This window comes from Sapajus apella, unplaced genomic scaffold, assembly GCF_009761245.1.
Source record: "Sapajus apella isolate SASKATOON/1434 unplaced genomic scaffold, GSC_monkey_1.0 scaffold248, whole genome shotgun sequence".
Taxonomy (NCBI): Eukaryota; Metazoa; Chordata; class Mammalia; order Primates; family Cebidae; genus Sapajus; species Sapajus apella.
Genome location: NW_022437188.1, coordinates 247,523 through 262,504, shown reverse-complemented (window position 1 = coordinate 262,504; position 14,982 = coordinate 247,523). Strand labels below are relative to the sequence as shown.

Genomic DNA, 14,982 nt, shown 5'->3' with positions numbered 1-14,982 from the left:
CTGGCGCAGACCCTGGCTCCTTCTTCTTTGTATTGCTGGAACTCCACAGGGACAGGCCTAACTGTCCGACCTCCTCATTCTTATCAGCCCCACACACGCTGCTGCTCGTTGCTTGGGCCTTTTTTTTTTTTTTTTTTTTTTTTTTGCTGTTGTCTCAGGTTTATTGATAATATTACAGTATCTCAAAAAGATTCAAACAGTTCCACGTGGCGTTTTGAAATTCGTCCCCACTGTTGGCTGAGCGATCTGCAGATTGGACAGACTGCCAAAGTCCAAAAACGTCCGCATTTCCTTAATGTCAGGATCTATTAATACGTCAATGATTGGCCGGGCGTGGTGGCTCACGCCTGTAATCCAAGCACTTTGGAGGCCAAGGCAGGCTGATCACCTGAGATCGGGAGTTCAAGACCAGCCTGACTAACATGGTGAAACCCCGTCTTAAAAAAAAAACAAAAAACAAAAAAAACTTCAGTGATCTCCTGATCCAGGGCTGAGACCTCAAGAATGTAATTGTCTCTCCTTTCTTTCTTCTACTCCTGCAACTTGGAGATACCTCTCACTGGGCCCTTCAAATCAGCTTCATCACATACACATTGTAGTCTGCTATCTTGTAGGGGAGGTGTTTTTTTTTTTTTTTTTTTTTCTTTTTGAGACAGGGTCTGGCTCTGTCACCCAGACTGGAATGCAGTGGCGCAATCTCCACTCACTGCAACCTCCACCTTTTGGGCTCAAGCCATCCTCCTACCTCGGCCTACCGGGTAGCTGGGACTACAGGTGTGTGCCATCATGCCAGGTTAGTGGTTTTTTGTTTGTTTATTTGAGATGAAGTCTCACTCTGTTTCCCAGGCTGGAGTGCAGTGGCTTCATCTCGGCTCACTGCAACCTCCACCTCCTGGGTTCAAGCGATTCTCCTGCTTCAGTCTCCTGAGTAGCTGGGATTACAGGTGCATGTCACCATGCCCAGCTAATTTTTGTGCTTTTAGTAGAGCTGGGGTTTCACCATGTTGTCAGGCTGGTCTCAAACTCCTGACTTCATGATCTGCCCACTCTGGCCTCCCAAAGTGCTGGGATTACAGGCGTGAGCCACTGTATTGTTTGTATTTTTTGTGGAGACAAGCTCCTGGGCTCAAGCAATCCATCCGCCGTAGCCCACCAAAGTGCTGAGATTACAGGTGTGAGCCTCTGCGACTGGCCCTGGGAGCTTTTTGCTGGTAATAATGGTGGTCTCCTCGCACACATGCTTGTTCATGTGTAAGTTGCTGTCCAGGTGCATGTGGTACTTTTTTATGTATAGAAGTATAGAAAAGGGCCATCTTCATGGTGTTAGTGCGAATAGGGCCCATGTTAACTGGTCCTCGGTAAAAGAGGGCTTGGGGCACTTAATAGCGAATATTTACCAAACCTCTTCTGTAGGTGCACAGGATACAGAGATAACTCAGATGCGTCCCTGTTCTTGAGAGAAACAGGGACACAGAAAATGACAGGGTAAGGTCCTCCATGAGGAAGCAACACCTCCAGGCAGGAGAGCCTTCTTTTTTTTTTTCAGATGGAGTCTTGCTCTGTGGCCCAGGCTGGAGTCTGCAATGGCGCGATCTCGGCTCACTGCAACCTCTGCCACCCACGTTCAAGTGATTCTCCTGCCTCAGCCTCCTGAGTAGCTGGGATTACAGGTGCCTGCCACCGGGCCCAGCTAATTTTTATAGTTTTTTGTAGAGACGGGGTTTCAATATCTTGGCCAGACTGGTCTTGAACTCCTGACCTCATGATCCACCCTCCTCAGCCTCCCAAAGTGCTGGGATTACAGGCGTGAGCTACCACACCTGGTCTAGGAAAGCCTTCTCGAAAGAGTGGCAGCCGGGCGCGGTGGCTCACGCCTGTAATCCCAGCACTTTGGGAGGCCGAGGCGGGTGGATCACGAGGTCAAGAGATCGAGACCATCCTGGTCAACATGGTGAAACCCCGTCTCTACTGAAAATACAAAAAATCAGCTGGGCATGGTGGTGCATGCCTGTAATCCCAGCTACTCAGGAGGCTGAGGCAGGAGAATTGCCTGAACCCAGGAGGCGGAGGTTGCGGTGAGCAGAGATCGCGCCATTGCACTCCAGCCTGGGCAACAAAAGTGAAACTCAGTCTCAAAAAAAAAAAAAAAAAAAGAGAGTGGCTTGAGGTGAATCTTGAAGGACAGCCAGTAGCTTAGACAGAGGATCCCAATAGTGATCCAGGTGGAGGGCATTGTATGGGCAAAGGGAAGACGGCAAGAGAATGAAGACTGGGCATGCTTCCCTGTTTCCTTCATTTTCTAGCCTCACAGGCCCCAGAAACCTGTGTTCATTGAGGTGGCTGAACCAGCTGCGGGTCCCTACCCTGCGCTGAGGTGGGGCCTCTGCTCTACCCCTGCCCTTGGCCGCAGTGGACCATCTGGGCCAAACCATCCCTCACCCAGGGATCCAGCCTGTTTCTTCCACTTCCTCCTTCCAAGGCAGGGGGCCTCGGTGGCAATTTCATTGTCTACTCAAGGCCGCCTCAGAGAAAGAGCCACACAGGGTCACATGGCTGTAGGTCCCGGGGAATGACAGACCACAGACCCACACAGCCTCCACACCTTCATGCCCCTGCCTCACACCCTGCCATGAGGCTCCACGCAAACCCACAGGAAGACACACGACGCAGCAGAACACACAGGGCCAAATGTTACCCTTTATTATGGTTCACTCAGTTACCAAAGAGACACATTGGCTCAGGCAGCTCAACTGCCAGCTGGGGAACGTCCATCTCCAGAAATAGGGAGCAGCAGTGGCACCAGGAGAATGGCAAAGCAGGTCACTGGGACCCCAGAACTGACCTGGGCCCTCCTCCACCCCACCCCAGGCCAGACCTTCCTGCAGAGATGAATGTGTGCCCTGCCCCCACTTCTCATACTGGTTCCCTCCCTGGGAAAGTGCATAGTTGCCTGGAGATGCAGCATCCCAGGGCCTGAACAAGCTGGGCCACATGCTGGGATCCATCTTTCCCAAGGGTAGAGCCAGGGTGTGGCCATAAAGATCTGAGCCAAAGAGGCAGATAGGACAGGAAATCGATTGACGATAACATCCAACAGGTCATGAGTGCTAGGCAGGGAGCTGGACCACAAGCCTCCTGGAGCTACCAGAGAGAGAAGTGAGAGGGAGCCGCAGGTCTAGGGTAGGGGAAAGGAAGGGAGGGGGAAGAAGGGCCTAGACCTAGGGTCCCTCTTCAGGTACGAGAGAGGAGGGAGAGCCAATCATATGTTGTGGCCCAAGCTTAAAGGACCATTAGGAGAACTACCAGAGGCCCCTGGCTCAGGTTGGCCTGGAAGCCCTAGGTGTTGGGTTCCAAGCTGCCGCCAGCCCAGAGTAGCCAAGTGGGGTTTGGATTTTTGTCCAAACAGCCCAGGCAGGCTTCTGTTGGGAGAAGGGGCGGTGGGAAATGGGCAGATGCTCTTTGCGTGAGAATCCGCTCCCCTTCAGGCCCCACACACAGCTGGAGCCTCCACCATCCATGTTCTCACCTCACTTGGAACACAACAGCCCCATGGGCCTAAAACCACTCTCCTGAAAGGGGTAGGGAGTTCCGACTGGGTGAGGACAAGCCAAGAACCGAGGTCTGTAGGCAGAGGGAGCAAGTAACCTTGATTTGGAAAACAAAACAAAACTAAACTAAAGCCAGAGAGCCTCCTCTCCCACCTGGCCTAACCGGAAATCCCACTCAGGCCATTGTGCTTGCAGCGAGGACTGGGCCTGTGCTTCTGCTGGAGCCTGAGTTCAAGTGCCCAGAACTGCCCTGTTACCAAGAGCAAGCCAGAGTGGGGGAAGGCATGCTCCCCTCACTGGGCCCTGCCTGCCTTCTCCGCTGACCTTCCCTCCGGGCCTAGTCCACAGAACCCTGTCCCTTCTACCAGATTCAAACAGAACAGCTACCATTCCCAGGAATCCATAGTCACTGAGAGATACCTAGATGCCCCAGTGTGCTGGAGCCAGCCAGACCTCCCCCAGGGACCAATCATCACCGACATGCCCTCTGCTCTAGCTGTGCATTTACATCTGACAACTGGCCGGCATGACCCAACTCCTCAGGGACGGCAGTAAGGCAGATGCCACCTGGCACATGGTGTGGTAAGGGTAGGAGAATCAAGCCATCAAGCCACAGCAGCTTGGAGAGGAGGCAGAGGGACATAGGCAGAGGGGCTCAAGGGGGCTCTGGGGAGAGGAGGAGGAGAAGGCAGGGAGAGAAAAGAGGAACTTGCCCCTGCAGGCCAAACTCTCAGACCCAAGGAGACACCTGCATTTCCATCCCCTGGGGGTCAGGTACCCACATGGGCTCTGCACCCCCCAGCTATATGCTCCTCCTACATTGGGGTAAGGCCCAGCTCCCCCACCAGCTTCCTTGAACTGGAAATCAGATCAGATTTGGGGATCTGGGCTCAGTCTCAGGAGCAGATAAAACTGGGATACTCAGCCTTGGGGAAGACAAAGAAAAGCCACATGGGAAGGAGACAGACAGGCCCTGGGCAAGGGAAGATAGCACAGGGAATGACATCAGGGAACAGATGAGGGAGGCGGAGGCTGAGGGAGGGAGGGCCTAGATGGATGAGAAGAGCAAGGTAATATCCCGGGCCTGTGCCCACCCTCCCACCCACCACCACGAGTACTAAATACTGTTGCTTCCCGGGAAGACAGAAAGTGGAAACAGGTCCAGCTCATAACCCTAGGAAGGGGCCAGTCCTTCTGCTCTGCCTCCCCCAACCCTGTGAGGGGTCCCTGGGCCAGGGTCAGAGATGCCAGGGGCAGGAGGGCCAGGTGGAGGGTGCGGGGGCTGGTTTAGCTCTAAACATACATCTAGCACCACAACAAGAGACCTCCACTGCACACTATTTCACGAGGGGACACAGACACAGCTACCACTGCACGGGACAGCTCCACGCGCAGCCCACAGCTCTGAGTGCCAAGAGCAGAATCCGAAAGGTGGGGGCCAGGGGACAGACATATACATACATATATATATATAACTCTGGTCCTTTGTACAAATTGGGGGAGAGGAAAGGGAAGGGGGAACCCTGCTTGATCACCACAAATGACGATGTGGCTTGAGCCCCCTGTCCCAATGGCCCCAGCCCTGCCACCTGGTAGGCGTGGCTGGTTCACATCTCGTTGGAGTGTGTGTAGTTGGGGGTGGCAGAATACTGAGTCTGAGGCTGATTCATGGCACCCTGGGCCGCCCCCATGGCTGCATTCTGGGCTGCCTGCTGCACGTGTGGATTCTTCCATGCCCCTGTGGTCCACTCCTCCTGAGCTTTGCTGAAACTCCCCCCACTTCCCCGGTAAAATTTATGAACCTGTAGGAAAAGGAGCATAAAGAAGGATTAATCAAAGAGAAACAGCAGCCCATCCAGGAAATAGATGGGACCCAACTGTAAAAAAGCAGTACTCCCTCCCATGCCTGCCTCTGTAGGACAGTCCTGCAGGCCGCTCCAGAGGGAGTCCCTTGGAAGACCTCGGGACCCTCTTGTAACTTGGAGGAGGGCTTGTTTCAGATCACGGACCCTTCCCAAAGCCACCTTCTCACCCTTGCGGGGACCACGTACCATGCTGAGGGCGATGAAGGAAAAGACGGCCATCACTGTGAACATGACGGTGGGAATGAGCATAACCACCGCTGAGCCAACGTTCGTTCCGAAGAAGGAGATGGTGGCAATCCAGCCGCTGTAGGAAGAGGCCAGTGTGGGGCTGCGGGCAGGATGAGCAGTGCCCAGGACCCCCTGCCAGAGGAAGGGACTGTCTCATTGCCACAGGGAGGAAATGTATCATTGGCTGCAGAGGGACCATTGTACTGATGTCCAAAGGGCCTGTGTCGGTGGCTCAAGAAGACGCCTTTCCTGTGGCTCAGAGGGTGTTCCTCAGACACAACACTTCCTTCCCCCAGGTTTTCCCATAATGCTTGACACCCCTCAGCCCCCAAGAAACCACTGCCAGCTTCTCCTTTCCTCTGACGCTATGGCTGTACTACAACGACCAGTCACTCAGGCCCCATAGGCTCAGCAGCTTAGCACACAAAAGTAGGCAAAAGACACACCCACGGTGCCACCCCTTCCAGCCCCAGGCCACACCCCTGCCTCTTACCAGACGCCCCAGCCTGGGATGCCCACGGCCTGGATGATGCTGATGACCAACTGAGCCATGAAGGTGAAGAAGAATGCCATGAAACTGAAGGAGCTGTCAGTCCTGCGGCAGAGGAGGCGGCTCCCGTCACCTGGGCAGAGAGCCAGGGCTTCTCTGCCTTCAAGTTCCCCAAGCCCTTCCAAGTTTACGTGTAGAATGGACAGAAGACATTTAAAGGCCTTAATTGAGAGGTCGGAACGGAGTCGTTTTACCCATATATCTTTGCAAGTTTCCACGTGGTAGGCCTATGCATTGTGACATTACACAGGGCGGGACTTCCTCAGGAACAGACTACATGGATGGAAGGCCTCATTGCCATAGAAATAGATGGATCCATTGAGGCAGGAATAAACAGTCTCATTGTCACGGGATGACATGAATAGATGGTCCCATGGGTTCAGATATAGAAAGTCTCATTGGCACTAGAAGGGACACTCTATTGGCACCAAAATAGTAGCAATTTGGCACTGCGATGGATGGCCTGATTGACACAAAGAGATTTAAGGCCCCATTAACATTGAGATGGATATTCTACTGGCACCAAGACAGATAGCTTTGGTGCACTGATGAATAGTCACATTGGCACAAAGATTGAAAATGCCATTTGGCACTAGGTGAACACCCACTGGCATCAAGACAGCAAGCCCCACTGCTACATGGATGGGTGTTCATTTGGCACGGAGTTGGATGACCTCACTGCACATGAACAGCGTCAATGGTACATGGCTGGCTGGTTCCATTGGCACATAGATAGATGGTTTCCTTGGCACCAAGTCAGCTAGCCCCACTGGTACTAGGATGGGCAGCCCCACTAAAACAGGTAGCCCCCCCCAGGCAAAATTAACATGCAGCTACCCAAGGAAGGTTATGACAGAGCTAAAAATAGGCCTTGTCTCTCGCTATTTCCCCCACCCAAGGGTAGAGTGAGGAGGAAGGGAACTAACTCCCAGCCCTCTCACCTCAACCTGGCACTCACAGAAAGCCCAATCCCTACCCAGCAATCTGAGCCAAAAGTTAACAAGGGAAAGTGAGTTTGGGGGAGGCCAAAAAAAAAGGAAAAAAAAAAGAAGTGAGAAAAGATATGGAGAAGAGACAGGGGAGACGGGCAGAGACGGCTAGGCACTGCGGTTAGCGCCAACCACTTACTTGAAGGCCTTGTAAATGGGCCGAAACCAGCAGACGTAGGAGCAGGGTGTGAACAGGATGAGCCAGAGAAAGGCGAGGCCAAAGTTGGTGGCTCCCCCGCCTCCGATCAGCCACGCGAGACAGCCCACCAGGTTCACGGCCAGCGTGACGCTGTTCACTGCAGGCCCAGGAGAGCACATGCACACACAGAGACAGACATCCAGACCCATACAGAGACACATGAGCACGCAGACATGGACACACGCACACGGTAACGCAACACAGACGCACAGTCAAGCCAGGCCAACAGCGCAGACAAGCACAGAGAGATGCAGACACATTCACAGATTCACACCCGCACAGAAGACCCACAACCCATAACAACGAACACACACAGACACATGAGACACACATACACACACAGAGGAAGTAACGACTGTAAGAAAGCAAGCTGGGAGCTCAGACCAGCCCCCCCACCCCAGCACCCACTCCTGAGAAATCTGGAGAGCAGAGCCTCCAGAACCCAGAGCTTCTGCCCAGCAAGCCCCTTTGAAGGGCCCCAAAGCCCCAGTGTGGTAGAAATGCTCTCGTCCTTTTAAGAACGGCTTCAGCCCCGACCCTCCCAGACCCACAGTAATCACCAAGCTCAAGACACGGGAAACCGACCTTACGCTTTCTCTTTCAAGGTAGGGGCATGAAAGGGAAAAGTAAAAGGTCTTGTGGAAACATCTCTTCTAGCCATTGTACCATCTACCTTGCACTTAAATGGGGCAGGCAATGGTGGCTGGAATCTCAGTCTTTATCTAATCCATTTCTTTCTTCTCTCTCTTTTTTTCTTTTTTTGAGATGGAATCTCGCCCTGTCGCCCAGGCTTGCGTGCAATGACGCGATCTTGGTCACTGTAACTTCCACCTCTCAGGTTCAAGGAGTTCTCCTGCCTCAGCCTCCCAAGGAGCTGGGATTACAGGCACCCGCCACCACTCCTGGCTAATTTTTATATTTTTAGTAGAGATGAGTATTCGCCAAGTTGGCCAGGCTGGTCTTGAACTACTGACCTCAGGCGATCCACCCACCTCGGCCTCCCAAAGTGCTGGGATTACAGGCATGCGCCACTGCGTCTGGCTGTCTAATCTATTTCTTAGATAACTCTCATGCCAGCTCCTCAGATAAGTCTTCCTTTGCTACGGCAACCTCATCCTCTCCCATCCTCTGACCTTCTACAGACCTGGGCTACTCTCAAGGTTCCCCAGATATAAATCCCAGCCCATCAACCAGATTAAAAGTTCCCCAAGAGCAGGACTGAGGCTCGCCCTCCTCTGTCCCCACATATCTAGCTGAACTAGGAGGCACAGTGTCACTGAGTCACGGCCAGCAGGGATCTCAAAGATTTACAGATGAAAGTGATGCTGGCACTAACACACACCCAGGTCTGTGCATCACATCATTATCTAACATCAGGGCACTCCCTTCCTTGAAAACAAGGCTGAGTCCACAAAGACCTGCCGAATAAACGAAGGAAGGAAGGCTCAGACATAACCTCAAACAGCCAGGCATCTGTGGCTCTGTCTTCTGAATAGAACCTTTAAGCACCTTAAGGGTTATATACATTTCCTTGGGAGTAAAGCACCTGGCAGGTGTCTAGTGAGGACTTAAGGAGGTATTTATAGCCCTTAAATCCAGCTTCTGGACAAGATCTTCCCAGGAGTGGAGTTCCCAGAGCCCAGGTCAGATGGAGTGCCCCACAAGTCTGGCCTAACCACCCTGTCACCCATCTCAGGGCCCCTCATAATGAGTGGGCATTTCTTCCCAAACATTTCAGCTGCATTTCCTCTATCCCTGTTCATTGCCCCAAAATCTCCCAAAGGCTTAGTGTTAAAACTGATTTTTTTTTTTTGTTTTGAGACGGAGTCTTGCTGTGTTGCCCAGGCTAGAGTGCAGTGGTGCAGTCTTGCTCACTGCAGCCTCTGCCTCCTGGGTTCAAGCGATTCTCCTGCCTCAGCCTTCTGAGTAGCTGGAATTACAGGTGCCTGCCACTGAGCCAGGCTAATTTTTTTACTTTTAGTAGAGACGGGCTTTCATCATCTCGGCCAGGCTGGTCTTGAACTCCTAACCTCAGGTGGTCCATCATCTTGGCCTCCCAAAGGGCTGGGATTACAGGTGTGAGCCACCACACCTAGCCCCATAGTCTCTTTCCACAAATAAGGAACCTGTTGCCTGGGAAGCAGAATGACCAGGCAAACTTGATCCCACAGCTCCCAACTCCCAGTTGAAGGCTCCTCTCTTTGAGCAATCTTCCAGAGAAAGCAAGACAAATGAGGCTTTGAGGGAAGGATTCCTCTCCAAATCCAGAATCCTGAGGTCCTGACAATCCCCAGAGGTTCCCTGGAAAGTTACTCCAGTGGAAGGGAAAGGGGAAGCAAGAAGACAGGGATTACACTGCAGAGAGGGACCCCTGTCCAGATGCTCTGCGAATGGAGGGTGGAAGGGAAGGAAGGGAGGAGAGGCCCAGAAGGGGGAGACTGAGGGAAATGAGGCCCAGTGGGGGAGGTGGCCCATAGAAGAAGCCTACTGGGAGCCTGGCAGGGGAAGACTTATGGTCCATGCAAATGCTACAAGTGGGACTGAAGGACAGGTGGGTGTGTGAATACCCCTACCCCGCTGCCCAGCAGGCCCAGTCTCCCTCCTTCCTCCAGCCATCCTGGCCCACCCCCATCCCATGGCACTCACACATCCAGAGGTAGTAGAGGCGCTTGGTCATGCTGAGATGCTGGGGAGGAATGTCTGCCTCGAAGTCTTGGTAGAAACATGGCTTCAGTGGGATGAATTTGGGCAACGGTGGGAAGTTGTTCACTTTCTCTGTGGATGAAACACACAACACAGCATCACTTCCAGTCTTCCCCCCAACAATCCAAGATGCCCATCCTTTCCCTGGCTGTGCTGCCCCATTGGCCCCTGTGGCCACCGACCACTCTGCTTTCCCCACCCAGCCTATCTCCCCAGGTCAGCCGTGATGATCCCAAAGCAGCCAAAGGCCCTGAGACAGTGTCACTCAGAATCAGAAACAATAGATGTCACCTTGTCAGACAGCATTTGTTGTTTTTGATTCTGAGTGACACCGTCTCAGGGCCTCAAGGTGCCACCCTCTCAGCAGAGGCAGCTGCAGGCAGAGGAAGCGGGATGCGTGAGGATCTACAGACGTGGGTTCCAGCCTCTACTCAGCATTCGTGCTCTGGGGCAAGTTATCACCCCTCTCTAGACCTCAGTTTATCTGCTGGAGTGGGGGCTGGGCTACACAGTCCCTAAAGTTCCCTCCAGCTCGGCATTCTGTACCTCTGAGTTTTCTGAACCAGATAAAAAAGGTGTCAGAGTACTGGAAAGCAATGGAGACGGGAGGTTGGGGGGGGGCGGTGGAGGAGGGGCAGACTGAGCCACCCATGCTGCTGCTAATCAGGCAGACCGACAGCAAGACAAAGACATCAAAGTGCTCAATTCCTGGTCCCTAGGAATCAAGATCTGACAGAGAGCTAGACAATGTCATGTTGAGATTCTCAGACAGGCCTCAGTGGGGAGAGTGGAGAAAGCCTGGGAACAGTGAGATGAAACGAATCTGGCCTCCAAAGACTAGGGGAGATACAGGGACCAAGAAGAGGGCCACCCAGGCTATGCTTACTGTCAGGTCCTATTCACACAGCCTGGTCCTCTCCTTACCTGCCATGATGGTACCAGCTGGCCCAGTGGCCTGCCCACACCTCTTTGTCCTGACCTGGAAGGAAAGAAAAGCCAGAGAAGGATGAGATCAGGGCTGTGCCCACCCCGGTTCCTCTCTACGCCCATCTGGGCTGCAAGCTCCCCAGGGCGGAACCAGCATATACTCCCACAGTGCCGTGAACACAGTGGAGACAGCTCCCTCCTCCCAGAGCCACCCTTCCACCAGCTACATCTTCCCAGCTGCTCCTGCCCTCTGTCTCAAGGCACAAAATCCACCCTCCAAAAACCCCACCCAAGGGTGGGAAAGGAACCTGAGAGGGGACCCCATACAGGGAAAGCCAAGTGACATTCTATTCCTTGACCTTGAGTTGCAGACTGAGCCCCAGCCTTGGTCACAGGCCAGACTCCCTTCGCTCCTTTTGCCCTTGGCCATTTGTTCATTTATTAGGACATTTATATGGTGCTGGGAGAGAGAAGGAGCAAAAAGCTTTGGTCCCTGCTCTCCCCATGAAACAGTCAATCACCTCTGCAGTAAATCATACAAAAGGCAAGCACAGCTGCTGTGAAAACATATATAGCATATGTCATGGTGATCTAATCTGGTCTGGGGGGTCAGGGAAATTACTTTTTTTTTTTTTTTTTGAGATGGAGTCTTGCTCTGTCACCCAGGCTGGAGAGCAATGGCTCGATCTTGGCTCACTGCAACCTCCGCCTCCTGGGTTCAAGCGATTCTCTTGCCTAGCCTCCCAAGTAGCGGGGATTACAGGCATGCACCACCACATTCGGCTAATTTTTTTGTATTTTTAGTACAGATGGGGTTTCACCATGTTGGTCAGGCTTGTCTCGAACTCCTGACTTCGTGATCCACCTGTCTTGGCCTCCCAAAGTGCTGGGATTACAGGCGTGAGCCACCGCGCCTGGCCTAAATTTTTTTAATTAAAAAAAAATTTTTTTGGCCGGGCGCGGTGGCTCACCCCTGTAATCCAAACACTTTGGAGGCCAAGGCGGGTGGATCACCTGAGGTCAGGAGTTCAAGACCAGCCTGACCAACATGGTGAAACCCCATCTTAAAAAAAACATTTTTTTTTTGAGACGGGGTCTCTCTCTGTTGCCCAGGCTGAAGTGCAGTGGTGCAATCCCAGCTCACTGCAGCCTCAACGTCCCCAGGTTCAGGTGATCCTCCAAGCTCAGCCTCCTGAGTAGCTGGAACTACAGGCATGCACCACCATGCCCAGCTAACTTTTATATTTTTTGTAGAGATGGAGTTTTGCCATATCGCCCAAACTAATTTGAATTCCTAGGCTCAAGCAATCCACCTGCCTCGGCCTCCCAAAGTGCTAGGATTACAGGCATGAGCCACTGCACCCAGCCTCAGGGAAATTAAATATAAGTGGTAGCAAAGACCTAAAGAATCAAGAGGAGTTCCCTGGGCAAAATAGCCTTCTAGGCAGACGAGAAAGCATCATACAGAGACAGATCCTCACTAGGAAGGAGTTTCACACTTTTTTTCTTATACAGGGTCTGATTCTGTCACCCAGGCTGGAGTGCACTGGCACTCCTGGGCTCAAGCCGGCCTCCTGCCTCAGCCTTGAGTAGCTAAACTACAGGGACAGGCTACCAGGCTAATTTTTAAATATTTTGTACAGAGGAGGTCTTGCTGTGTTGTCCAGCTGGTCTCAAATTCCTGACCTCAAGCAGTCCTCCCCCTTTGGACTCCCAAAGTGCTGGGATTACAGGCATGAGCCATCTATCATAAGGGAAAGAAAGCTACTGTGGTCAAAGCAGAGTGCAAATAGGACAGCAGATGAGACTAGAGAAGCGAAGTGGGCAGGATATGCTTCCTGAGACCCTCAGGAGACAATTTTGAAGGGGTCATAAGGGGGTTTTGGGGAGCAGGGGAAAGGGAGCAATCAGAAGACTCTCTGCCCACTTAACCCTGAGTGGTTGGCGGAGACCCATCATGACAAGCCTGTGTGAGACAAGGTGCAGGTTCCAGGAAAGGACAAACAGCTGTGCTATGGACCTGCAGGGTCTGAGCTGCTGGGGGACACCTGGCCATGGCATCTTATAGGTATCTGGAGTGTACAAACATGCTCTGCTCCTGGGTGTTCAGCAGGAGGCCTCGCTGACCCATACTAAGTAATCATTGGCAAGCTAAGGCCAGGGAAAACAAGCGGCAATCACCATGTTAGAACAATAACTTTGGTGGGCATTTGTATAGTCAACAGCAGAAAATGGTCCACAAGCAAGTGCTAAGGCGATGCAATGTTTAAAAGCTGGGCAGAAATCTGCTTAAAGTTTTGGAATAGGAAAGCCTCATCTATGGTGTTAGAAGTCAAGATAGTATTACCCTTCAGGGGGCAGCGACTGGGGCACCTGTTCCTGGTCGGGGTGCTGGATGCACAGAGATGGAGTTTCGCCATATTGCCCAAACTAATTTGAATTCCTAGGCTCAAGGGACTCTAAACATTCTCCAAGCATAGACACAACTTGTGCACTCTCCTGTGTGTTAGACTTCCATGAGACATTTGCATTGAAACAAAAACTTCAGGCTGGACGTAGTGGCTCACACCTGTAACCCCAGCACTTCAGGAGGCCGAGGCAGGAGGATCACTCGAGTCCAGTAGTTCAAGACCAGTCTGGCGAACACAGTGAGACTCCATCTCTACCAAAAATAAAAAATTAGGCAGGCACCGTGGTGTACGCCTGTAGTCCCAGTTCCTTAGGAGGCTGAAGTGGGAGGACTGCTTGAGTCTGGGAGGTGGAGGCTATAGTGAGCCATGATTGCACCACTGCACTCCAGCCTGGGCAACAGAGCAAGACTATCTGAAAGGAAAAAAAAAATCACAAAGAACTTCTAGCATTCCAGTCAAATTCCTCTGGATCCGATTAAAAGTTTGGGCAATTACAATGTTCTGGGCCCTTTCGTGATATGGGATCAAATACAGATATAAAAACCCAGTAAAGGGTCGGGTGTGGTGGCTCACACCTGTAATCCCAGCACTTTGGGAGGCTGAGGTGAGCAGATCATGAGGTCAGGCGTTCAAGACCAGTCTGGCCAAGATGATGAAACCCTGTCTCTACTAAAAATCCAAAAATTAGCCAGGCATGGTGGCACATATCTGTAGTCCCAGCTATTCAGGAGGCTGTGGCAGAAGAATCCCTTGAACCCAGGAGACGGAGGTTGCAGTGAGCCGAGAGCATGCCACTGCACTCCAGCCTGGCAACAGAGCAACACTCTGTCTTAAAAAAACAACAACAACAACAAAAAAAAAAACAGTAACATCTACCACAAAAAGAAAAGAGAAAGACATAATAGAGACAATCAGGAAATGATACCCACGCACAGGTGCGTTAATTGTGGCAGTTTGTAATAACAAAGGATTAGAAACAATCAGTTGGAGACTGATTAAACCAATGGTACAGTCATACAATGGACTGTTCCGAAGCTATTTTTAAAAATGCTCTGCAGCTGTTAAAGATTTTAAAAAGAGAAAGAGGTTCTCTGGTACTGATATGGAAAAATCTCCAAAGACATCAGTAGTTAAAAAAAGCAAGATGTAGAACAGACTGTATGTTACACATTTTGTATAAGATAATAAGAATATAGTTTTCTTTTCGCCTAACAATCCTGCTCCTGTTAAGTCATTTACCTACATATAAGAAATGACAAACACACACGTTATTCAACATGGCACTATTTGCAATAGCCAAATGCTGAAAGCAACCTAAATGTCACTATTTGAATATAGAGTATTATACAGATGTAAAGAAGAGGTCAGGCATGGTGGCTCACATCTGCAATCCCAGCAGTTTCAGAAGTGAAGGCAGGAGGATCACTTGAGGTCAGGAGTTTGAGGCCAGCCTAGACAACATGGTGAAACCCCATCTCTACCAAAAAAATACAAAAATTAGCTGGGCATGCTGTAATCCCAACTATTTAGGAGGCTGAGGTGGGAGAATCAATTGAACCCGG

General features: G+C 51.6%; 1 protein-coding gene across 3 annotated transcripts in view; it reads right to left on the bottom strand.

Moving 5' to 3' along the window:
* Positions 1-2,677: 2,677 nt before the first annotated feature.
* The window catches only part of SCAMP5 (secretory carrier membrane protein 5), a 27,473-nt gene continuing 15,168 nt past the window's right edge, over positions 2,678-14,982 (bottom strand). For 2 of the 3 annotated variants that reach the window (XM_032271762.1, XM_032271764.1), the window contains 6 exons: positions 11,007-11,061; positions 10,026-10,154; positions 7,320-7,476; positions 6,135-6,236; positions 5,600-5,717; positions 2,678-5,350 (listed from right to left, as the gene is read on the bottom strand). In XM_032271762.1, coding sequence (XP_032127653.1) covers positions 5,156-5,350; positions 5,600-5,717; positions 6,135-6,236; positions 7,320-7,476; positions 10,026-10,154; positions 11,007-11,013 — 708 coding nt within the window. In that variant the 5' untranslated portion in view covers positions 11,014-11,061 and the 3' untranslated portion in view covers positions 2,678-5,155. Of the gene's footprint in view, positions 5,351-5,599; positions 5,718-6,134; positions 6,237-7,319; positions 7,477-10,025; positions 10,155-11,006; positions 11,062-13,356; positions 13,396-14,982 lie in introns of those variants that run through there. The other variant, XM_032271763.1, reaches the window with a different exon arrangement.